At 44.4% G+C, this 25600-nt stretch overlaps 1 protein-coding gene across 2 annotated transcripts in view; it reads right to left on the reverse strand.

Annotated features, from left to right (window-relative positions):
* Positions 1 to 25600, reverse strand: part of AURKA (aurora kinase A) — a 77313-nt gene that overhangs the window by 41408 nt on the left and 10305 nt on the right. For both annotated transcript variants that reach the window (XM_085619265.1, XM_085619266.1), the window contains exons 4-5: positions 16191 to 16251; positions 8599 to 8790 (exon numbers count right to left, since the gene is read on the reverse strand). In XM_085619265.1, coding sequence (XP_085475391.1) covers positions 8599 to 8790; positions 16191 to 16251 — 253 coding nt within the window. The remainder of the gene's footprint in view (positions 1 to 8598; positions 8791 to 16190; positions 16252 to 25600) is intronic.

Genomic DNA, 25600 nt, shown 5'->3' on the forward strand with positions numbered 1-25600 from the left:
AGAGATGGGCCGAAATCCATCTTTTTTTGCTCCCTATGCCATTCCAGTTTAGACGCAGCCATATGCAAATCAGTCTTGACACTGTTCCGCATGGGAACTGTCCTGCCCGAACTGCGAGGGTGGCACTCAGATCTAAAAATCAGTCCTGCCGTCTGACCCCCATCACCATAGCGCAGCAGGGATTCTGTAGCTAATAATGCCACGTCTGTGGTGTGCTCAGAAACTGGTTTGAGTAAAAAGCAGTAGATTATTGGCATTAATAAACTTAGCCAGCTGGCTTTTCCCCAGTTTTTCTGTGACATTTGCGAAAAGGGGAGATAGGTCTTCAGTGTTTATTTTTGTTTTTTTTTTGTTTTTTAACTGCGAGAGGTTTAGGGAGAGTTTTCAGCAGCAGAACCACCATTTCCTGTTTAGGGGCACTTGTCCCCGATGAAAGACTTGGCTAATAGGATGCTAAAATAGGACAGGAAAGCTTCTTGTGCTTAAACCAGGATTTCTGCAAGTGCCGGGTCCAATGGAGAGCCAGATTTCACCCATAGCCCCCTGAGCTTAACTCAGGGTGGACCTCGAAACTGAGAAGGCTGGCTTCTGAACAAAGGTTGTCAGCATCTTTTCCTGCCGCACAAGTTTCCAGCTTCTTGATGGAAGGCCTCAGACTTTTGAGATCTTATTAGCGAAAAAACCTGCAAGGTCGTTACAGCTTAGTTTTGAAGGTGGATTGTAGACTGGCCTGTTCCATAATAAATATACTTTTTTTTTTTAAAAGTCAGTTTGCAGATGCCTCAATTTTACGAGTAGAACGAGCTCTATGAGTGCAGTTTATTAATCGATGGTATCATTGTAATGCCTTCTTATACGCCCTCTTGCTTTCAGTACAATAGTCTCTCCACAATACTCGCTCCACCATACTCGCTCAACGTTTACAGTCTTTCCTGGAAAGAATGAAGTATTTTGTGAACCACTCTGGTAGGGCGGATGCGTGACCTCTCTCTCTGGGTTAAAGGGGCCACCTTATCCAGGGTAGCTGTGACCAAACTACAGATGCCAGCAAAATCTGCATCCACATCTTTACCAGCCCCCGGAGTGGTTTGATGTAGAACGTGTAGCAGATCCTCCCGTGGCATTTTCGTCCATCTACAGGATTCATGTGTGCGAGTTTTTGCAGCCCTACATCTGGTACGGTTTCATCTGAAAGGGTAGGAGTCTATGATCTGCCCAAATTACCTGCTCAAGGGGCCTTCACTGTGATGTTGGCAACATCTGCAAAAATAGGATAGAGCCCCAGCTGATGCGGGGGTGGTGGGGTTGAACAAGCTGCATTTGCTGCAGGTACCGAAATGTTCCAATGTGTTAGCTGCTGGGCAGTTTATCATTGAGATGCAAATTCAGATCCTCTAAAACCAGATGCCTAAATCGGAGTGCATAGGATGGTTTTAAATCCTAACAAATTATGATAAGTAATCTGAGATAAAGTAATATTATGGAAACCTCAAAATATATAGCCCATTGGCTTTCGTAACTCAAGACATATGCATCCCTGCATATTGTCTTTGTATGTAAAGCCAAAATGAGGCACACAAGATGGTATTGCAAAGTTCAATAAAATATCAATACCCATCAAAATGCAGTGCTACTACTGGGGTCTACTATTTAATGGGACTGAACATGGAATTTCAAGGGGGGAATTGACCATGTGTTATTGCCAATACTTATGGCATGAAATGCAGTTTTGACACTTCGCATGGTTTGTTTTTTACTGCTAGCATATGAATTTTCCATTAACATGTGCACCATTACTTATTAAAATGTGTTACCATTTGAAACACAGGTTAAGATGGCCTCCATTTGCTGATGGGTTTTAAGCTATAGCCCCTTTAAGTGCATGTATTGTCTTACAGGTGGTTGTATTATCACATTACTTACACATCAACAAGGCGAACACCGAAATGAGCCAGATTTTTGTTTTTTGCTGCATGGTGAGAATGTAACTGAATAAAACAGTAGCATTTAACTGGATCGATAACAACCCTGTGGGGAGCACGGGGAATTTACCTGTTTTTGTTGTTCCTGTGGTCCCTGGCCGAGGCGCCTTAGAATCCCTGGGCTCACCGCCGGTCTCCCCCGCCGCCTGCAGCCCCGTGACACCTGAGGGCGCGGCCGCTGTGTGGGGAGACTACACTACCCAGGAGCCTTTGCGGCCGGACGCCGTACACCGCCAGCTCGTGCTCAGTGGCGCTTAAATTCAAACCTGGTCTTCGACCGAGTGGGAGTCTCGATAACAACCCTGTGAGGAGCACGGGGAATTTACCTGTTTGTTGTTCCTGTGGTCCCTGGCCGAGGCGCCTTAGAATCCCTGGGCTCACCGCCGGTCTCCCCCGCCGCCTGCAGCCCCGTGACACCTGAGGGCGCGGCCGCTGTGAGGGAGACTACACTACCCAGGAGCCTTTGCGGCCGGACGCCGTACACCGCCAGCTCGCGGTCAGTGGCGCTTAAATTCAAACCTGGTCTCCCGTCGCGCGGGCGGCGCCGGGACAAGGGCGGGGCCGTCTGCGGCCGTCCGAGGCCAGAGGAGGCCGGGCTGGGCCATCCCTATTGGTACGTCTGTTCAAGCCGGGCATCGTTTCACCTCCTCTGATAGACTTCTACGAACACGAAGTTAAGTCTGTGAGTGGTGCGTAGATTCCATATTGTTAGTTGCATGAGGCACCACAGCTGGGGGCATAACATTTCGTCCTGCTTTGTAACGTATTGCTGCAGCCACCGCTTGTGAGTCACAGCGTAGGTCAATTCCTCACTGCAGTGGGCAAGTTAGCATTTGGTGGTCTTTCGCTCCCGGGTCAGCCTCAAATTGTCAGTTTGAGAATATGGGGAAAACCAAAAAAACACCAATCAAACCTGGGACAGGAGTTAGGGGTACATTAGATGCATTCATCACACGGGCGGAATCACTGCTGACACATGAGATACAATTGACGGAGCGTAGATGGTCCCTTGATTCCTTACTGGCACAGAAACGCTCCTCATTGGGGACAATAGCGGAATGTGTCACACCGGGGACGAGCACAGCGGCAGGTCAGGGTCCCTCTCTGTCTAGTAAAACTCGGGGTGTCATATTAGCACAAGTTCATATAAATAGCCAAAGTGACGGTGGTGACGAGCTACCGTGAGTGGGGGGTCCCGCGGTAGAACCGGAGGTTAGCGGACCCGGGGGGGCACAGGCGGATGTCCAAGAACAAAATGAGATTACTCCCGGGGCCGAGAGGGATCTTAACGCCCTAGTGGAGAAAGAAAGGGTAGTAGTTACCCGATCAAAAAAAGCCTTAATAACGCCAGACCCCGCACCAGAAAGTGCCACTATTGTGAGTTTGAAGTCCTCAATCAGGCCACAGAACAAGGGGACAAGTAAAAATAAAAATGATCCAAATACAAAAAAAGGTGGTTCTAAAATAGACCCTATAATAGTTGAGGACGAAAGCAATAGGCCAGCTTGCTCACAAGGTCATTAGCTCCCCTGCAAACAGAATGGACTGGTCACAGGAGATAATGAAAACACTCGATTCCAAGTTGGAAGCCCTTTTTCTTAAACACTTGGCCCCCCTGGTAGCAGATATAAAGAAAATCGAGGAAAAGGTCAATAGGTTGTTGGAGATGGATAAACGTGTTCTCCCAGTCCCCCAGTTAATTTCGTTACCGGATGGGCAAGAGTCTGTAGCCGACCCGGAACGAGTAGGGTCAAAGCAGAGGGTAGATCGTATTGGGAGCAATGATAGTGTCACACACCCGGTCCAGGCCCCTGTAAGCACCCAACAAGAGTTTAGTATAAAAGCTCAGTTAGCAGCCACCGGTTCCCATAATGCCCAGGTACTGAGCTCGCCGGGCCTCCAGACGTTAGATTTGCCTCCGGCATGTTGCCCCTATACAATAGTTTTAGCAGGGGTACCGGCCCATAACGGGGAAAGAGAAGAATCTACAGTTTCCTTGATAAACAAGGTCAGCCACTGGTTGGATAATAATGCGAAGGATTCTATGCAGTGGAGAACGCATATTCTCATGGCAAGGAGGGTAGCCTGGCTTGGTACCTCAAAAAAGAAGTTTGCCGGAGATTGCGTCATTGTCAATTTCAGACACCGAGAACTGGTAAAAGAACTGTTGGGTTATAGTTATGTGGCGTTTGACAGTGGGTCGTCTATCAAAATGCTCCCTCTAAATTTTTTCTATAGGGATCAGGCAAAAGTACCGCGTCAGGGGCCACGTAATAGAGTGGAAGTCCCGCTATCAAGACCATTTAGACTGGGGTTAGTCTCCAATAGGTTCAATCCATTGTCTGATGCGGCAGTGATGGATGAACTAGATTGACAGACTCAAGTAGAAATACCGGTAAATTTACCACCTCCAGACAACATTAAGCCTGTGGAAATTGTTGGGTCCATAGGAAACAGTCATCTTCCCGAAATCCCCCAAAATGAGGGTGTAATAACTCAATTAGCGATTAGTCCCAAAGCAGATCAGATTAGCTCAGGAGAAGGGGGTTCCCAAACTCAATATTCCCATGTATGGAACGGGACTAACCCGGGGAACGGGGAACTTAGGGTAGTATCGTGGAACATTGCCGGAATCTCTCCCAAACTAAGAACCAAGGAATGGTTGGAGTACAGCAAAAAGTTCCACATGATCTGTTTACAAGAAACATGGGAAATGGATAGTAATGTCCCCTATCTAGATGGGTACAAAATGTTTTTTGTGCCCGCTCAAAAATCCGTGATGGGAAGAGCGAAAGGAGGACTAATAACATATGTATCTCTGACGCTACAGGGGACATGGGAAGATTTGGGCTGGAACTCGGAATATACTCAGGGTCTTAGTTATAGTAACAAGGGGACTAAGTTTGTTTTGATAAATTTTTACAATGCGGGCCAATCAATGCAGAGGTTGGCAGACCTGAAGAATAGACTGGCTGATTTGCATTCTAGCGGAAACTATCCCCCAAACGTAATCTTGGTGGGAGATTTTAATTGTCACCCATGCCCATATCTGAAATGGCTCGAGGGATCTTGGAATTCTTGTCCTTCCACTGATGACTGGCACCTTGAACATACGCAGGAAGGCAGTGAACTAAGTATGATTTTGGGGATATATAATCTCGTCCCTACAATGGACTTGATTAAGCCCCAGGCTCCCAAATATCATAAATCCCACGTTTAAAGGCAGGGGTAAAGAAACTATTATAGATTTTATCTTTATTTCTTATGAATTTAAAAGTAGGATCATAGATTTTAATATTGAAATCAGTATCTTCAGCGACCATAACCCACTGGTGTTATCATTGAGGGACGCTGATGACCCCGGGCAGTTAATGCCTCGGATGTTAAGGGGAAATTTGGAAGCAACTGATCAGGGTAGGCGACTGCGTTGGTCTAATACTGATGGGGAAACATTCTATAAAAAAAACTTCTCGCAAACCCAGAAAGTGGGATATGGCTGTGCCTAAACCAAGATATCAGAGGCCAAGATTTGATAAACGCATTTGAAAGCATGGCAAGGGATATTGACAGACTATTGAGGATTAAATCACATGCACCGCCCAATCTCACGCCGAAATGGTTTGACAAAGCATGCTCTAGAGCCCAAAAAGAACTTAAACGGGCACTTAAAAAGGTCCCGAAGGACAGGAGTATGATAGTGGAATGTAGGACCAACTATAAAATGGCCATAAAAAAAAAAAGAGGAAAAAATCCACCCACTATGAAGCCTGGGCGAATTTAAGGGAGGCAGCCGAAATGAGATATGTGTCACGGTTTTGGAGGGTGATTAACGATCCTAGTTTTCAGCCCCCAAACAGTGCGAAGGTCTCCTGCAATATCTTGCCGGAAGCGTGGGTCTCCCACTTCAAAAAATTGTATAATCAGGGCAGTACCCTGACTCACTACATCTCTGATGCAGGCGCGTTGCCAAGTTCATGGGTTCAGTTCTCAGTGGACGAAATTAAAATTGGAATTCAAGCCCTGACAAAGAATAAGGCCCCGGGCCCAGACGGGATCCCTCCCGACTTATTCTTATCCCAGGTTGACCTTTGGGCCCCTATACTCACTAGAGTTTTTAACACAGCAGTGGAAAGGGGTATGCCCAGGTCTTGGTCGACTGCCACAATTGTTCCCCTTTTTAAAAAGGGCAATAAAAGCGATCCTCAATGTTACCGCCCGATTTCATTAATCGATGTTTCAGCAAAAGTTTTAGGGAAGGTAATTCTAAACCGTTTGATGGACTGGGCTGAAGAAAACAATATTATCACAGATACCCAGTACGGTTTTAGAACGGGTCGCTCTACTTCAGACCAATGTCTCAACCTTTATAACCTGGTGGCTAAGTATACTCTTGCCGATGATGGGACAGTTTATCTTGCTTTCATGGACCTAACGGCAGCTTTTGACCGGGTTAACCGGGAAAAATTATGGGAGATTTTAAAGTTGCTTGGGGTGGACCCTAGTCTGATTTTTATTTTAAAAACCCTACATAGGGACACAACTGCCCGGATCAGATACAGCAATGAAGGGAATTTAACTGATCATTTTGCTTGCACTGGGGGGGTGAGACAGGGTTGTATTCTAGCGCCCTTTTTATTTACGTTATACATAAATGGCCTGGATAAAACCCTAGTAGAACTGGGGGTGGACTGCCCTAGAGTAGCCAACAGAAGTATACCCGTTCTGCTATACGCGGACGACGCAGTACTCCTCGCACGAACAGGGAGGGGTCTGCAGGCCCTCATTGACGGCTTCTGTCGGTTTATGGCACAACTAGACTTATCTGCCAACCTAACAAAATCCTATATCATGGAAGCTGGTAAAAGACCAAAGAGGAACTTCAGTTTCAAAATCGGGGGCCATAAGCTCGAGAAGGTAGAGGTTTTTAACTATCTGGGAATCATTTTTGACAAACACCTAAAATTCACGCCACTAGTCACAGAAAAGTGTAAACAGCACACAAACATAATGGGTTCCATTATGTCACGCGTCACGAGGCTAGGCCACTGGTCCCCGAACGAATTATTGAATTTATATAATTCAATCTGTTGTTCTAAGATTATGTATGGGAGCGAGGTCTGGGGTACTAGAAACACCTCCACGATTCAACTGGAGGAAAATAAGTTTCTGAGAAGGATTTTGCAAGTACCACAAAGTATCCCGGCCTATATCATACATGAAGAGTTAGGGCTCCCTTACATCTCTGATAGAATAAGCCTAAAACCAGTAATGTGTTGGATTAAAATTTGGACCAATCCTGACGCTAGCTTCAGCAGAGATATAATTGCAGACTGTATTAGAAGGGAAAAAAGCCACAAGATTCCATGGCTAAAATTCGTGAAGGATAAACTGAAGTGGCTGGGCTATGTAAGATGTTTTGATGACCCCTCCTCTATGACGCCCCAATTAAAAACACTCATAAAAGCAGAATACTTGAGGCGGGTAGCTTGCCATAGAGAAGATAGTGAATTAATGAAAGGCTCAGTGCGTGCATATATACTTACGAAATCCGTTGCTGGTATAGAACCTTATTTGGCGCAAATCTATAACAAAAATGACAGATTTTAATGACCAGATTTAGACTGGACCTTTTACACCACATTTTAGCTGTCCCCGCGGGATTTACAAAAGATATCGGTTCAAAGGGTCCCTGTGGCTGCGATCTGGTATCTCCACAGGACACTCTTCACTTTGTATTCTTTTGTCCCCTATATGATTTCCCGCGGAATATCTTTTTAAAACGCCTCCTAAAAGCGAATAAATTCACCCACGTCAGGGTAGCTCTGTTATATTTAAAACTCTCTGCGGAACCTCTTACACTGTTTTGTACTGTGAATTTTTTAAGACTTGCTGTAAAATCGAGGAAATCGAGATGTGAGATATAAGTTACCTCGTTGTCAGTATAAAGGAGATGGCGTATCGCCTCATGTTATTAGTTCCGCACCACGCAGAAAACAGTAATAATGCCAAAAAAGTATGTAAATGACGTATTGGATGATTTATCGTACCAGGGAAGTTATAGGGTATTTTAATGCTAGCATTTTTTATACATGTGTTTTAAGCCTCTATGATCGCACATTTTAACTTGGTTATTGTTTTTCTTTTTTGTACTATATAGCTCTTGCACCCTGCACTTTATTAATGAATATTTGATGACTGTAGAGCTAGCCAGTCGCTTTGCAAAAACTAGTCTGTAAGATTATGAATAAGACATTTAGATCCACCTTATTTCTGCATTATTTTCACAGTCTTGATGAATTTTAACATGTGATATTGTATGTAATATCATGTTGAATTATATGTATCCATTTTTGTTCTTTTCTTGGATTTTTTTATATCCGAATAAAGATATTTTGATGATGAACTGGATCGTATTTTTTCTTGACATAGTGGAGTGTTGCGTTTATGGACTGGTTCCTCACCAGACATGCGCACCGCTGCCGATCAGGCTCCCCGGCAATGAAGAACTGGGAGTTACAAATGTATATCTATACGCACACACACCTCAACTCCAATACAAGACCACTGCTCAAACAAAACTTTTAAATGTGGTGGGAATAAGCTAGATACAACTCACCTTAAGTGAGACTGAATTTCAACTTCTCTCCTTAGCTGATGTTCAACTCCAGCCTTTTCCAGCTGCGATTTGAAGAGCACCTTCAATGCTAGAATGAATTTGCTTTGCTGCTCACGGGCAAGATACACATTGCCAAACTTTCCTTTACCCAATGGACGTCCAATTTCGAAATCTTCCAAACACCACTGTTTTCTAACAAAATTTGGAATTAATAAAAGGGAAAGATGTAAATGGAGTACATTCAGACCATGGTTTTGTCAAGTAATAACCCAAAAGGAGAACCACACTACAAATTCACCCAAACCTAAGTTACATAAAACCCAAATACTATGAAACAAAATCCATTGCAAACATTGACTTAGCATTGGCCAATAATTCTGCCATCGAACCACATGTTCAGTACAAAATTAATGTGGAGTTGAATGTAAAACAACTTCGTTCCTATCTTCAGATTTTGTAACTCCTATCATAAATTACTTTTGCTGTTCTGGGGCTTTATCCTTTTAGGCTACCCATACACTTTCACTCGGGGAGGGGGGATGGTCAGGTGACCCGGGTAGCATGCGAATCCTGAAAAACTGCGCAACTTGTTCCATCTAACTTTAGCAAGATTATTTTCTAGACTCACAGGCTGGAAAAGCACATGAAAGGATAGGTTTTAAGTGAGTCTGCAAAATAGGGAAACAGTCCCACTTGTGCCCTCCGGTTTCATGGATATCCACAACACTGTAAAAGCGCAGATTAATGACCATTTTTTTTTATAAAGCGAGCTAGGGCACTGTTGCTGGTTCAAAAAGGTCTTTCCCGTTAGGCTGTATCAGGTGTGTATAGTTTGTGCTATCCAGCTTATGACCGGATTTTTGTTGTTGTTACAATGGAGAATCCATTCCTTCGTACATTAGCCCCAAACAAACTTGCTTTTCTTCATCTTGTAGCTAAAACTGCTCTTTTCTACATTTTGTATGCTTTCTTGCTGTGGTTTTTGGATGTTCAAAGAAAGCAGGTAGCTCATTTGAATGAGCACAAAGAAATGGGATGCCACCATAAGAAAGATGTGGGTAGGTTCATTATCATGGGTACTGCACCTACATACTTTCAGGTATTGTTCTTGGGTAGTTCTTGCAATTCACTCAATCTATGAGGGGCCAAGATTAATTTGGCTGCAGTTCAATGAACTGGGAGGTCAGCCTTGTGTATCATTTTAAAGGGATGTCTCATGTGGTGTGCCAGTATCAAGTTTAGGTTCCACACTGGTTTGGGGACAAACCTTTGTGCTGAAATCCCCTTCACTCCTTCCAAGTATCTTTGGATTACTGGTATTGTAAAAAGGTTTCCTCGAGGGTTCCACTGGCACATGCAGCTATAGCAGAATGGTGTACTGTCAAGAAGTCTAGTCAAGTTTTGTCATTGAGAGAAGATGCTTGATGCATTTCTTACCTCCTTTGCCCCCTCGCCCCCCCTTCAGATTATCTAGTCTTTTCTTGCACCAGTGTGTAAATCTGGTAGGTCACCTTGGCCTGGCCTCCCCTTAATACTGTATGCACCCTTGTGAAAGGCTTCGATCACTGCTCCAATTGGAGTGTTAAGTCTTGAAAGATTTTTATCGCTCTGCTCTTCCATCTTTACTAAGCCAGAGTACCATGTCTGTCCAGCCCACTGTGGTAGAATATCCAGGTTTACCTTCTTGCGCTTGTTTATAATATGCACAGTTATGCTCAGATTGTATCTTCTGCCAAAAGCACTCCAGCTCAGTGCAATCACCCCTTTGCTTTATCAAAGTCTAGCACTACCCCAGTAAAGTCTATTCCGCATGGAAGTTCACGGAACCTGAAGAATTTCATTATAACCAGTGTTCAAGCTCGTCACCGCATTACCAAGCTTGCATTTACCAACAAGTTTGTTAGAGGTAGGGACACATCTAGTCTGAGTCGGAGGCAGTATGTTAAACCAAACCGTGCACAACCATAACCATAACCAAAAAAGACAGTATACCTTTGAACCAATAAGCTACCCCGCCACAAACCTGCGATACTTCTTGTAGTTGGTTTATTGGGACAGGCAGGAGCCTCAGGTCAATATACAATATATAGTCTTCCTTTGCTGCAGCAGGGCGATTACCTGCAAGGTGGTCCTTTTTAGATTCCTGGAGGAGTTCATCAGGGGACAAATTTCAAGTCTTTACCAGGAATTAAAGTCTGATCTTCTGTGGGAAATAGAGCACTTCCTGAATTTGTTCCTCTTAGTACCTCTTCTATTGTCCCCTTTTCAAGAAGGTCCAGTAATCGCTATAATAGTTTAAGTTCTCCTCTGCAATAGCCACTCCTCTTTGGCTTGAGGTTCAGATGTATTTTTTTCCAGTTCTGTGCAATATCCATGTGTTATAATGTTCAGAACCACTTTGTTAGGTGATGTTCTACTACTCCACAAGACAACCTCCAAAATGAACCCTGCAAGATTGTCAAGGGGGTTGCCCTGACAATTACTGTCAATTATTTGCTTGGGGTGCAAATTTGTTCATAAGGTGACCCTCTCTTCTGGCTCAAAAGAAAATGGTTGGCTACAGTAGAAGTCGTTTTGCAGCCTTAGGAATGTTCTGGATTCACAAGCTGGGCATCTATTCCGCCATCTACTGGTCAGGTCTAGAACTATGTTTTTTCCAGATTTCTGCCCAGACCCACCCTCACAGATCCATTTCTGTATAGGATGCATGCATAGCCTTGCATGTGGTATTGGGGGGGGGGGGGGGGGGGGGGTTACGGGATAGCACCATCATCTTCATGATTGCTATCACTGTCAGACTGCCCCTTCTGGTAAAGGGGTTTGTTCCACTATTGCCAACATGCTTGGGGACTGGGTATGGTCGCGGTGTCCTTAAATCCAGTGTTGCCCATTAGATCAACTTTAACCAATCAAAGCACCCACGTGACATTTGAAAAAACATACGACAATCACATCTGAATTACACAAAAGAAAAACATTTGTATGTAGATAACAGATGTATACCAGCTCTGCATTTAGCTACCCACTGGGAGCAAACACTAGCTCCTGCCTGTTGGATTGTCTCGATTCCACTGTAGACATCTCTAGGTCAAGATACATTCAGCTGCTTGTCGTTTTTTGAAAAGTCTTTATGCCTAGCACCTTTCATTACATAAAATTGGCCAGTCAATCAATGAAGGCTTGCACAACTCAAAAAGATCGGTCTTCCAGAGCATATTGGGGCATGTAGTCAGGTCGTGACCAGCAGCCATGGGAGTCGGTGCTGCATCCTAATAACTGGCGAGCCTAACTCAGTTGTAAAACTTCTTGTTGCCTCAGAACTTGCTGCCACAGGCTTCAAAATGGAGTATGTGGTTTTACAATGAAAAATCTTGGCGCCACACAATTGTAAAACTCAAAGTAGAGTGTAGCTGAAAATAAACCTTGCCAAATATGTACATGCTTTCCGCTAGCTAGGAGCGGCTCATTGAACAGGTTCAACTGATAAGTAGCCATATATTTTCTCATGTCAAAATTATGCAGCCACGATGGTGTTTTGCCATCAACATGGATTAAAACGTAGAGATTGCCCTTTTATCTCTACATACCATCCCCCCCCCCCCCCCCCCCCTCAACACTGCCTGCTTGCCCCCACAACACAGAGGTCGCAGCTTGATTTTTGTCTGTTGACACAACAGGAGTTTTTCGGTATTGCTAATAACTCACAGCATTTTGTTTATTTTGCCATTTTTTTTTTTTCGGTTAAGGTGCAACGTGAATTTAAATTGTGTTTTTTGTAGGCATTGGGCGAACTGGTGCAGAGACTCAAATCCAGTTCCCACTGTAGCTGCTCACATTAAGTAAACAGATGCAGTGAACATATTTGGAGTATTTTTTTAAGTGACCAAACCTTCCCATGGCGATTACTGCGGCTGAAGCTAGTTAGCAACTTGGAATTTGACGCTGCAGATACTGAGCAGGAGGCATGGTGTTTTGCTCTTCCTTCTGTGTGCTACTCTGCACAGCATCAGATTCCTCCCAAGGCATGACTTCTGAATTCTTGTAACATGCTTTGTGTCCCCGTGCTAGGTTATAAAGAGGTACTTTTGTGCCCATTAGTTTGGGGCACTTCTCATGCTACCTTGAGCTCACTGCAACAGTCATGCTTACATGAAGAATTCCCAGTATGTATTCCCTTTGCAGCGTCTCCCTCTTCCCATGTACCAGTAAGCCTACCAATGCTTAAGCCTCCCCCCTCCCCCACCCCCAAAAAAGAAAAAACCTGGAGAGAAAAAAAAAACTTTACTCCTGCACGGTCCCCATGCGCCCTGTTAGCAGGCTGGCAAACAAGACTATCTAGTCCACCTACATGCTAGTACCTTTGCTCCTAGGTAAAGCAGGCCCTCGTGTGCATACCCATCAGAGCCTCAACTATTTACAGCTTCCTAGTGCTTACAGGAATTACACTCTCCAATATTGCAGAAGAATTTATTTTGTGCCCACTAGATCCAAACTCCCAATGCCTCCGATGCCTACAGAGGCTTTTCAGCTCTCAGGGTTACTATATGGTTGCCTCAAGTCTGTGCTTGGACTTCGTGCCCAATTGATCCAAGTCTAATCAACACTTCTTTGAATTTATCTCATCAGTACTCCTGAACCATACACAACTGAGCAATGAAAACTGGGTATGCATAAGATACACCAAGCATCGTATCAAAGTACGATAAGTCCCACTTAAATTAAAAAGGCATTTATTGGAAGCTTTTGTACATTAGATAATAGTAATGGATTGAAAGCTTAGATTAGCAACATTTTAATACAAACATATTCCCTACCCCTTGGTAGCTTAAGACACTGAAAGACAATAGCTCTGGCTAAACCCTTATAAAAAGGTCCCAAAAGCGAAACCTATTGACTATGCCAATGCTGGTTTTCTTATAGTATCCAGCAGTTAGGAGGAGAACCCCCAAATTAGATTGGACACTACCAACACATTTCAAACCTAAACACCTGATCGTGTACTAGAAACATCCCTGGCATACAGGGATTAAGTAGAAATAGCATAAAATACATCCCTGAACAGCTGGTCCTCATAAACTGTTAGCACCTCTGGGCATGGCCCAAACCGGCAGGAGCTAGTAGGATTTGCTAAAGTTTAGTTAGCTCCCAGTGGGCACCTAAATTCAGACATGGGATATGCCAGCCGTCCAAATACATTTTTGTGTAATTCACATGCATGTTGTATGGTTTGTCAAATGTTATGTGGGAGTTTAGGATTGGTAAAAGTTGATGTTTGACTTTTTTTTGGGGGGGGGGGGGGGGCCTTCCCTCCTGAATGAGCATCTGAACTGTGGGTGCGTTCCTCTTTCTGGCCGTGGCTACTATGATGTGCCTGTATGTTTCCATTAATGTACAGAGGACCTTGTGTAGCATGCTTATATTTCCTCTACTCACGGAGTGATCACTCTAGCGGAGACCGGTTCCAGAAAAGCTTCGACTTTTTGCAATGCGGGAGGAGCATAGGCAGGTACAAGTTCACCTTCAGGGATCGAATCAGGGTTTCAAGGAAGCGAGAATCCTCCCTCGCCTCCAGCTGGACATGTGTCTGCCACCCTCTTTATTACACGTCCTTTGTCAGTGGACAGGCCACCCAGGGGCGAAGGCTTCAAAGGGTTCGGTCGATGCCTTTGGGGTATTCAGCATAAAGATTCTGCCATTTGAACAGACCGTCTCTCCCCCTGATCGAAAAGGACCTCCTGTGGTCCCAGTGTTGACAGGGTCTTCATGTCCAGCACATCTCATCCCAGATCCAAGGATTTCTTTGGGATATGAAAGAGCTTGAGGGAGTCAAACTCCTTCCACTGCACTAGCGCTGCCATTTCAGCCACAGGATGGCTGCTTTTCCTTTCAACCGCAAGTGAACGTCCAGTATCACTCATCAAGGAGGGCTCTCTGAGGCAATGTGCTCCGTGTCCTTTGCCTCTGGGTCCTTCATTCGATACCCTCCGTTGTGCATGCCATGGCTTGTTTTGAAGGCTTTGGCCTGATCTTTAATGCTAGGGAGCCTGAGCAAGAATTATATTTAGTATGCACCGATAAGTGTCTCCATTAGGAAGAAAGTCTCTGCCTTTTCCTGCTCAAGCTACACCCATGTGCAAGTTATTCTCTTGACCATTGAGTTCTACAGTTCCAAGTCATCCGATGGGGAGATTATCTTGATGGGTAAAAGTCAAGTTCCTCCTCCAGATACCAGCCACTAGTTCCTGCTATATGCCCTCCTAATGTCACTGCCCCTCTACTATGGGGTGATCATCTCAAAACTCCTGTAGCTCAAGTGTTACGGACATCTAACTCTAAGAGTGCCTCCTACTTAGGTCCAGATTTGCCTGCTCCTAGGAAAATCCTATAAGCAACCAAACTACTTTTTCTACTGCAATTTTACAGCTTACTCTTAGGGCTGGGGTTTGTGTTGTACTAACAGATGAGCTGCCTTTTCTCTAGCATCACTACCCTTTCAGAGTCCAGGGTTTTGATTTCTAGTGTCTTTGGTGTCATGTCAGCTGTTCCAACATAAGTGGCTTCAAGAACTATGCAACCTAAAAGTCTTCCCCTCACTTCCCAGCATGACCATTTGGCATTGTAAGCATGCGCTTTTTCACCATCAGCACTTATTCTTTTCGTGCATTTTCCAATGAATCCCCCGTTCACCCAATTCACTGGACGCTGTAGCCACAGCAATAAACTCCCATCCTCTTCTCAAGAAAGCCCAAGTCTTTAAGAACACTTAGTTTGCTTGGGCTATGCCACACCTTGCTGGGTCCAGACTATGAAGGCTCCTGGAATAAGGCTTTGCAACTTTCAGACTTTTGGATCTTCTATAACTACATACTGTAAGCCACTTGGTCGTCTTCTGTGCCAGTTTATAGTGGTAGCTTGGGAACACCTAAATTGAGTGTTTACTTCGCTTTGTTCAGGAAGGAAGGGGGGGGGGTGTTCCAAAATAACTACCACCTTTTGACATACCCATGCGTTGTCAACCCCCCCACTACCCGCTTAGTGAAAGCACAACAGAAAAACCTCTTCTGCCTCTTTCTATGCTCTGACATCCGTTTGGCTGTTAAGATTACCTCTTAATGTGCTCCAGAGCTCTGCCTCAGTGTTCTTGTACAACAGCCAATGACCCACACACTGCTTTCAGACCAGTGGAATAAAAAATAATCTGAAGATTAGGAGCAACTAATAGGGCATTGTGGCCTTGCATTTAGCATGCAGGGGCTGTTAGCCACCTCTGTAGTACACAGAAAATTGTAAGGACACTTCCAGACCCAACCACTAAATGGCAGAATATTGCTCCGCAGCCAAAGCAAAGAAAATACTAGCTGCAAAGCACCAGCCAACTTATTTGCATTATGTACTACATCCACTTCCCTAATTTAAGTCCACTTTTTCGAGTTGTGCATTTTTAAACCCTATGGTGTATACAAACTGTGGTTGTGGCGATGCAACGGGAGAGGGAGTGAAGGTTAGTAGATAGATCCCATCAAGAATCAGGGTATAGACAAAATAAAACGAACATTTCTAGCTTCTGTGTAAGCATAAAGACAGCCACTTACTTTTTTTCCTGGTCACAAGGATGGTCAGTGCCTTTCGGATCAGCAGATTTAGGATTCTGACCTGCAGATTACGAAGAGAATACACATTAAAACAAACAATAGCCAGAAACAAAATCATGAAACACTAACTTATTTTCACCGGATTAAAGATGGCCCTTTCCCTTCTGAACACAGGCCTAAGAAAATTTAAGTTTGTCCCCAACCTGGGTTGCTACTCTTCAAGGACGCAAGTTGTCTTAGCTCACTGGCTGTGGTATGCTTAATATTGTGTAGGGCTAATGAGTGCCACAAACTGACAGCATACTCGGAAATTAACACCTTAGCTCATCTCGATATCCCCCAGTTCACATCTTACAATATCCCCCACCATCGTCTGTTTGTAGGGATCTGAAGGACAGAAACAGGGAGGGTGGCTGCACTTCTTTGTTCTAATTATAACATCAAGAACCCAAAAAACAAGCAAGCACAGGACCAATAACTACCTAAATTGCTAGAAATCAGGTAGACCAGACAACCCAGGAGTAACTGACTTACTCATTACCTTAAAATTTGCCAGTGACAGTACAAGGGATGAAAAAAAGTGTTCCCAGAAACAGGTTCACATAGGGCACATAAGAAAAGTGAGGAAAGCACTCTAGTTACAAAGACGAGACAGCAGCTCAGAGAAAAACATCACAAAAAGGTGAAAATGTATTAGTGGGGGAAAACAACCAATTGGAGCTTTTATTCAACAAACTGTAGGTTCCCCCCGCTAAACAAATTAGAGCTCTACTTTCCTTGAGGCATCCCAGCCAGATCTATTTTTGATGGAAACCTGGTTGGAAGAAGAGTCTGCATCAGATCTCAGTGTTACCTTCCCACAGAATTATACAATATTTGATTCAGACTGGCAAAATAAGGCGGGGGTCTCCATCTTTAAAAAAAAAAAACCTGAACGGTGAAATCTGCATTCCTGGATGTGAAAGTCTTGCATTTACTATTGATCTTTTCCACACTTTCACCTTGTCCGGTATAGTAATTTATCAACCTCTAGGATCACCCACCCTGTCCCTACAGGTACTGCCAGATATAATGGCAGAATATACATAACAATTTTTTTGTTTCGGGTGATTTAAACCTTCACTTCGAAAATCCAGAGAACACCACTATAAACAAACGTAGGACCTTGACGCCATCCAGCTTACTCAAAGAGGGGCCTACTCAACCCTATTTTCTCAAACTTACCTCAATTAAGAATACAACCTTCCCTCCCAGTGTGCTGGTTGGACCACTACCTGATTTTTTAAATTATTTTTATAAACAAAGTCATATCGTCACACACCCAGCAGTCATGACCATGTAGAAGGCTGGATTTTGAAAAATGGAGATCTGATCCAGATCAGTTCCTTGTATTAAAAAGGTGAGTTAGCAGTTATGTACACCACATTTGAAAACTGGATTGCGAATTCTCTAGACCAGTTAATTCCCAAGAAAACACAGTAACGCTGTCATACCTGCCCCATGGCAGGAGCTCCTATTCCTGAAAAGGGAATGTTAAAATAAAGAAAGTTGGAGAACACACTAGGATACCAGTAGTAAAAACAAAAAACACAAGTTGAACAGAGCACGGTAAAAAAAAACAAAATTACCATGTCATTCCGAAGGCCAGAGGAATCCAAGCTCTTCTTCCCTTCATTAGTAAGGTGGTGACAAAATGTGTACAAAAACATGTACAAAAACAACTTCACATTTGAGGAACAGGGACTTCAACACTACACAAAGAGGCTTTCAGGCAGGAAACAGTACAGAAATTGTATTGTTATCCATAACTAAAGAGCCTTAAAGCAGTCCTAGACTCAAACGGAATAGGTTGTCATCTTTTTAGCCCATAGTCAGTGCAACATTTGATACAGAGTCTCGCCCAATTCTCATCAAAAGACTGGGGCAGGTAGGAGTTAACGGCATATCCCTTAAATGGGTAAACACTTTTCTGGGCAAAAAAAAGTTTTCAAATGAGTGAGGAATCCTTTTGCTCCGACTCCTTATCCCTGGAATATGGGGTACCTCAAGGCTCCTGGTTGAGCCCCACTCTGTTTAACGTCTATGTGCAGCCCCTCGAAGACCTAACAGAGCATGGTTCCACCACAATATTAGAAGCCAATGATATTCAAATCTCTAACTCACAATACAGGAATACTTACTGAATGACCAGTATTAACTTTAAACTCAATGGAAATAAAACAGAGGTCCTAGTAGATGGGAACACCCCCGCTCTTTGGTCTGAACTGCAGTGGCCCACCAATCTCTGAACTCCCTCCCTCCTAAAACAAATTAAACGTTCGGGTTTTTGGATAGATCTCACCATAGAGGTCCAAGTAAGACAGCTAACCACCTCTTGCTTTGGCCTTCTCCAAGTCCGGAGAAAAATTGAGCTGGCTCACCCCAGCCACTTGAAGAACCACAGTCCAAAGCCTCATCCTGTCCTGCCTGACTAAGAGAACCCAGTCTATTTGAGAATCTCACAGTACACGGTCAAGTGCTTACAAATGGTCCGCAACACTGCAGCACGTGCCCTGTTGAAAATCTCCAAACCATCACTTGTATCTCCTCCTCCTCCTCCCTACGACCCTGCATTGGTTGCCAGTTAGTAAAAGTCAAATTCAAGTCCCTGTGTCTGGCCCATAAAATGATATGCAATAAAAGTCCTCCTTTAATTCGGAGATTGACAACCAACACTCCCAAAAGATCACTGCACTCTGCAGACCAGAGGCTTTGTTGGTACCTTGAATCAAGAAAGTTTGAAGTGGAGAACATTCCTTTTGCCAGCTAAATTCTGAACTCCCATTCTCCATCTTTAAGAATGACCAACAAAGAAACCAAATTCAGGAATCTGCACAAAACCCACCTCCAAGTGATTCACCTTTTGTGCTACCTAGAGGAAACATGACTTCAGTGCTGGGAAGCCCGCCAGGTAGCGATTTATAAATGCATAGCATGGATGAGAGAAGGAGGCCTGCATTGCAAGGAGGAAGCTGGTATTCCCAAAACAGGAGACAGTCTGAGGCATCAATGGTTCCAATTCGGGCCTTGAAGACCAATAATTATGCATAAAAACTTTAGTTTAAAAGGTGTCCAGCATAGCTCTTTATAAAGGTGGTTGTAATATTTTGATTGTGTTTTATTTTGTACCCAGACTATCAATCTCAGTCTAGAGGTAGAGGCCTGGTCGGTATTGCAAAATTTCCCAGGGGTGGAGACAAGAGGTCTCCCACTTTGGGAATTAAGGCCCTCACACACCAGGCTGGGTGTCATGCTTCATCATAGGGCATGCTCCTAGTCAGGCCAGCGCTGCAACGCCCAACGGGCACCCTATGAGGGGCTGGGAGATTTTTTTTACATCACAAGCAGTAAGGTGCGGTTTTGGTAAGGGGCCTTGGAATGTAGAAGTGAGGGAATGTGAGTGAATTGAGGGAATCTAAAATGGGGCGCCGTGGTGCTCCAAATCAATTTTAGTCAGCAAGTCCACTGGTCCCAGTTAAAATTAAGTGTCACCACTGAGGTAATGTACGGTGGTGGCTACAATGTGTGGGTCAACCTGTTTGCCTCGTGTGTCAGGATGATTACATGGCAATTCTTCAGGGCCAAATACAAGTAATAACCATCTACACAGTGGTTTCCATAGTTAGTATACAGTGTAAACCAAGCACACAAGTTGCCCTAAAACGGCGGTACCTTGTAAGACCGACCTAAAACAAAATAATGAAGATGAAAAATCATTAGAGACCATAAAAGCAGCCTCAGAAGAGGTATCATGCAAGAGACTCAATGGTCAGGCTGTTAGTAGAAAACTAATGTGACGGGCACTGTGGAAAGGAAGAAAGTATGTGGCAAGCGTGTGGTACATCTAAGAACTCAAGCATGCGGGGTAGTTCAACAACCACCATGATTTGATTGGTAATATTAACTGACCCGACAAGGGTGGCTCACCAGCTCCTTTGAATTACTGGTGGAGGGTACATTAAAAAACAAGGTCCTGGATAGGAAACTTGGGAATACTGACCAGGCCCTCTACCTCTACTTTTCCTGAAGGAACTGCATTCTGAGATTGATAGTCTGATTATCCTGGGGAGTGTATGCTGGACCTACAAGCGCCCCTAGACCCTCCCCTTTTTTGATACATATGAGCACGGTGGATAACTGTGGCACTTATCCTACTAGGAGTAGCCTTTTGACGCTCCTCCCGCCCCCGGCGCAGTTTGCCTTGGGGTCTTTTTATTCTTTTTCTTCCCTCCATGACCTTTGGTCATACTTTTCTAGTGACCGATGGAAGAAAACCAAGGACTTCGCTTTGGGGGATGAGGTGGTGGCAGAGATCCGAAGAACTCCCTCATTAGGAGCCGAAAGCGGCACTTCATCAGGTACACAATTGGGCAAATGGTACTCACTCGCCGCAATGAAGGAATGAGTCAAGATCACGCTACAGGGAGCAATCATGACAGTATTCAAGAGCCAATATAGCACCGAATGAGCTAATAGTGAGTAACTTTGCTCACCTTTTTTGGAAGATGCCACTTAAAAAAAAAAAAATAGATCTCAAATTGCAGGGAAATTCACTAGGGCTTGGCTTATACTATTAATGAACACTGCCAAAAGTCTGGAGGACGCGCTACTGACCAAAATCCAGATAGGAGCCTTGAAAACTGGCATCTTGATAACTGCTTACAAAACCAAACTAGTTGAAATAAACTGATCTCTGAACACAGACTACATAATGAAACAAAATTATAAAAAGATACAAAAAGTATCCCTATGCGAAAGGGGATTACACACCTTTTGGAGGCAATAACTTCAGCTAAAAGCCAGAATTCATACTGGAGAAGTTCATCCTCCAATAGCAACTCTAGCAATGACAGCTGGGCCAGTAATGGGACTAGAAGAGGCCCCACAAGCACCTCTTTGGAAACTAGGGACCACCCTTTCAAGGACCTGCCGTTTGGCAGTACCCAATGTTCCCACAGGGACCACAACATTTTTCCCACACCCCCCTTTAGAGGGAGGCTGGGGCAGAGGAAGAGGGCAGAGAAGGACACGACAAACAACGGCAGTGGCAAGAACCACAACAATCAATGCATGCCACACAGGAAGAGTAATTTGATAACTTGTCAAACAGGGTCTTGACCGATACCGAAAACAGGGTCCTTAAAAAATAAATTAAAAAAAAGCCTTGGTTTGGTTACTACTCACAAGACGTATTTCGCGACAACTGAACTGCAGTTTCTTCCATAAGATGCACCTTAAAGCGTTCTTTCAGGTTCAAGCTGAAAGACACTGGGCTACGAAATCCTTCTAGGTTCACATCCAATGCTGGCCAGCTGTCAAGTAAAATCGTCACATTCAAACAAGCATCCTTAAAAGAGGTCTCTAGAGGGACAACACTGCCTTCCGTAACCTCCGTCTCTGAAACAGCTGTTAATGCTCGAGCCAATGACCGCTCCATCACCATAAAGCGAGCAGACAAAGGAGGGGACACTGATCATGGCCACGGTGGATGATAAGGAGTGCAACCGACAACTGGCGAATCCCCATTACTACAACACCCCTCCACCCAATCAACCGGCACCCCCACAAGAGTCTTGAATACTCAGATTACAGCCATGGCCTTGTCTGCTGAAACAGGTCTGGATCTGCCAAAAAGAGGCAGATTTCTTGATCAAAAGGGAACCCAAGACGCCCTATTTTATGTCCTATCCAAAATCAATAAAGGACAGAACCTTTCACCAGGGCATCCCATAGTTTCAGGGATTGACTTCCTTCTTGAACCGATCACACGTCTGTAAACACTTTCTACAACCTGTAGTACAGAAGACACCCTCGTTCCTACTAGACACTAGGGACACCTCATTGAAAGCATTGACAACCCCTGATTATGATTTGCTCATTACACTAGATGGAGGCCCTCTACACGAACATCCCCCAAAACAGCAACACTCGAGGTAGTAGAGGCTGCACTCCTAGCAGAGGACTGGGTTTCCCCCCAGCCAGTAAACTTCATAATGAATGTGCCAATAGAACAGACCCAAACAGTCTTCCAATGACTTTTTTTTTTAAAAGCTGTACGACCAAACCCCAGGGGATTTCAATGGGCAGCACATTCGCCCAGAGCTTGGCATGAGGATGATTTTTGATAATGTCAACCCCTACACCAACAATATACTAATGTGGCGTAAATATTTTGATGAGATCTTGGTATTCTGGAAGGGTGACATGACATTATGTGATAAGTTCTGTAGATGGATCAATATACATAATCCCTACCTCCACTATACTCTTACTATGTCAAACAGAAGCATTCCCTTCCTATATCTTATGATCCCACCGTTAGGAGGGCAGAGCACTACAGTGTACAAGAAACCCATGGATTGCAAAAGTCTGCTCCTATATAGCAGCCACCATCCCACAACATTAAGAGAACCTCCAATTCGGACAGTTTCTGCGGTTCCACCATAACTGCAGTACTGTACCGGATTATAAAGCCAAGACTGATCAACTGGCACAAAATCTGGCACTGCAGGACTACCCAGCACACAGTATCAAACTAGCACAAAACAGAGGCACTGTTAGAAAAGAATCTAAGGCAAACTACGGATGTGTCACCACTTGCACACCTGACTAACCAAATCTGTACGATTATACAGAAACACTGGGTAATTCTGCAAACCAGTGAACTGACACTCACACCCCCCCCCCCCGCGCGCGCGCGATATACGTTTACACGCACTAGGAACTTGAAGGACATACTTGTACATACCAGACAACAACACAGTGCCCCTTGTGACCAACGATCCCTGCGGGGTCTCCAGCCAGTGATGGGAGACTTTCCATGCGGGTCCTGTACCGTTTGTGCCCTCACGGAGACTACAAAGAGATCCAACTTTCCAAAATGTTGAAGGGGGGGGGGGGGGGGGGAAAGCATACCAACTGCACATACATACATGCCCATGCAACCTACAATACATAGGTATGACCACGAGGATTGTCAAAACACGAATCGTGAAGCACCGCCGTAACGTCCACTGCCACAACACCAAGCTGTGCGCACATTTTGATCAAAAGGGCCACACTCCAGACAGTCGAAGGTGGACCATTGAGGCACATTCACAGAAAAGTAAACAAGCTCTGTTTAGGAGAGAATATTGGATTTTGCACCACTCCTGTGATAAACAGGGTCTGAATGAAGACATCCCCTGGAGCAAATTAAGGAGATAATACCTCGTCCAATCGAAGGACCCACCCCTGGTTCCTGGAATGGATCCCATGAGCAGGGCCCACCAACCTGTTCTACACTTTGTTAGGGCGGGACGTTGATTTCCATTTTTAGATCAGTCCCAGAGACTCCGGTTTCCTCTTGCAGCTCGCATACATCAACCTTCCCCATTAGCAGGGGGACATAAAAAACAAGCATTGGCATAGCCAATAGGTTTTGCCTTTGGGACCTTATAAGTGTTTAGCCATGTAAAACTTGATGTTGCACCAAGGATATTGTACTGGATAACTAAACACTTATTTGCTATGCCAATGCTTTGTTTTTTTCCCCAAAGGACAAGCAGTGCTATCAGGCTCCGGTTGCCACTTAGTCCACCGAATCCCATTTAGACACTGCAGCCATCTTGAGGAGGGATATGCAGCCAGCATTTCCCACAACTGTGGCTGTACGCTGGCAGCAAAATACTTAATATAGCCGCTCCTCTCTATGTACTCTACCGAGCTGGTGGAGAGGGTAGGCCTTCCGGAAAACTGAGTAACCCGAGAATGCTCTTCCCACAGGGACGCTCTTGTGCACCAGTTTAATTCTTTTGACTTGCCTGTGCAAACGCCGACACCCACATAACTTGGTTTCTCTCCTTACCATTGTTGCTATCCAGGGCGTTAATAGTTAACACGTACCCTCCACCAGTGATTCAAAGGAGCTGGTGAGCAGAGTTGTAATTACCATACAATTACTGTGGTTGAACCTCCACGCTTGCTTGAGTTCTTGGATGTGCCAGACGCTTGCTACATACTTTCTTGATTTCCACCGTGCCGGACACATTGGTTTGTTTTTTTACTAACAGCCTGACCATAGTGTCTCTTGCATGATACCTCTTCAGAGGCTGCTATTGTTCCTAATGATTTGTCATTCTCATTTTATGTTTTAGGTCGGTCTTATATTTGGTCCTGAAGAATTGCCACGTGATCATCCTGACACACGAGGCAAGGAACATGTTGACCCACACATTGTAGCCACCACTATACATTACCACACTGGTGACACTACAGATTATGTTACAAATATGAAAATGACTATGGTCGCTCAATCTCATAATTCCAGTGGCCCTGGACATATCCCACGAACAGCTGGCCACCAACCTGAAATGCTCTTGTTTGCTCATGATGGTAGGAAGGCAAACCATAAGGGATTGGAGGCTGCTGAAAACCATAAGGCATTGGAGGCTGCTACCAGGGGTAGGGGCGGCCCAACCTCTGGCTGCCAGAACGATGGCGTCTGTGGTGTTATATTTCATATTGGTACCCTAATATAGGTCCAGGGAACATTGTACACTTTCCCTACATCAGCTCCCGTTATTTTCATATGAACGATCCTTATAAGGACATATCTCCAAATAAGGACAATGCCTTATAGGGATATCACGCCTTATAAGGACTGCAGCCTAAACATTTCACCTACTTCTATGGCGCGTGTGGGTTTTTCCCCCAATCGATATTGCTAAGTAGTAATCCTAAGCACATATGAATAATTGATGAGTACTTTCCAAGAGGTATACTTCACCTCTCCCATCGACGCACAAGGTTTAATCCCCAACGTCATCCTCATACTGAACAATGGGTAACACATACATAGACTGTATAATTACAGCACCTCTTGCCATCAGAAAGCAGGAGGGAACCGAGAATTCAAGGCAGACACTGACCAGAGAAGCTGCGGCTCTGGCATGCCATCGCTCCAGCTGACAGTGGTCTAACTATCCCTGACGGGGTGTCCTACTCAAGTCCAGGACAAAGTCCCACACTCACTATTCAGGTATGGGGTTCCGACTAAAGCCTAGTGGGATTCTTGGCTCTTAGGCTCTATAGCACCTACTCACATGCTAGGTACATCTAGTCAGGCATCTTATGAGTACGCACTTTATTTTATAAATGCATTTCATATTCATGTATGTTCTTGACTATTGAAAAATGGTAGAATACTACTCCTTTTTATTCACTGTACTGCTGGTTCTATATCTCTGCTACGGCGTTCCAGTTATAACAGCGCACCTATTTTACATGAGAAAAAAGGTACAATAAATTCTTATTGGAAAAACGCGTGACCATTTCTTCTATGATCTCTGAGCAAAACGAGCATGCACCAGTGACTGGGTGAAAAGTAGTAT

Source organism: Triturus cristatus, chromosome 7, assembly GCF_964204655.1.
Source record: "Triturus cristatus chromosome 7, aTriCri1.1, whole genome shotgun sequence".
Lineage (NCBI taxonomy): Eukaryota > Metazoa > Chordata > Amphibia > Caudata > Salamandridae > Triturus > Triturus cristatus.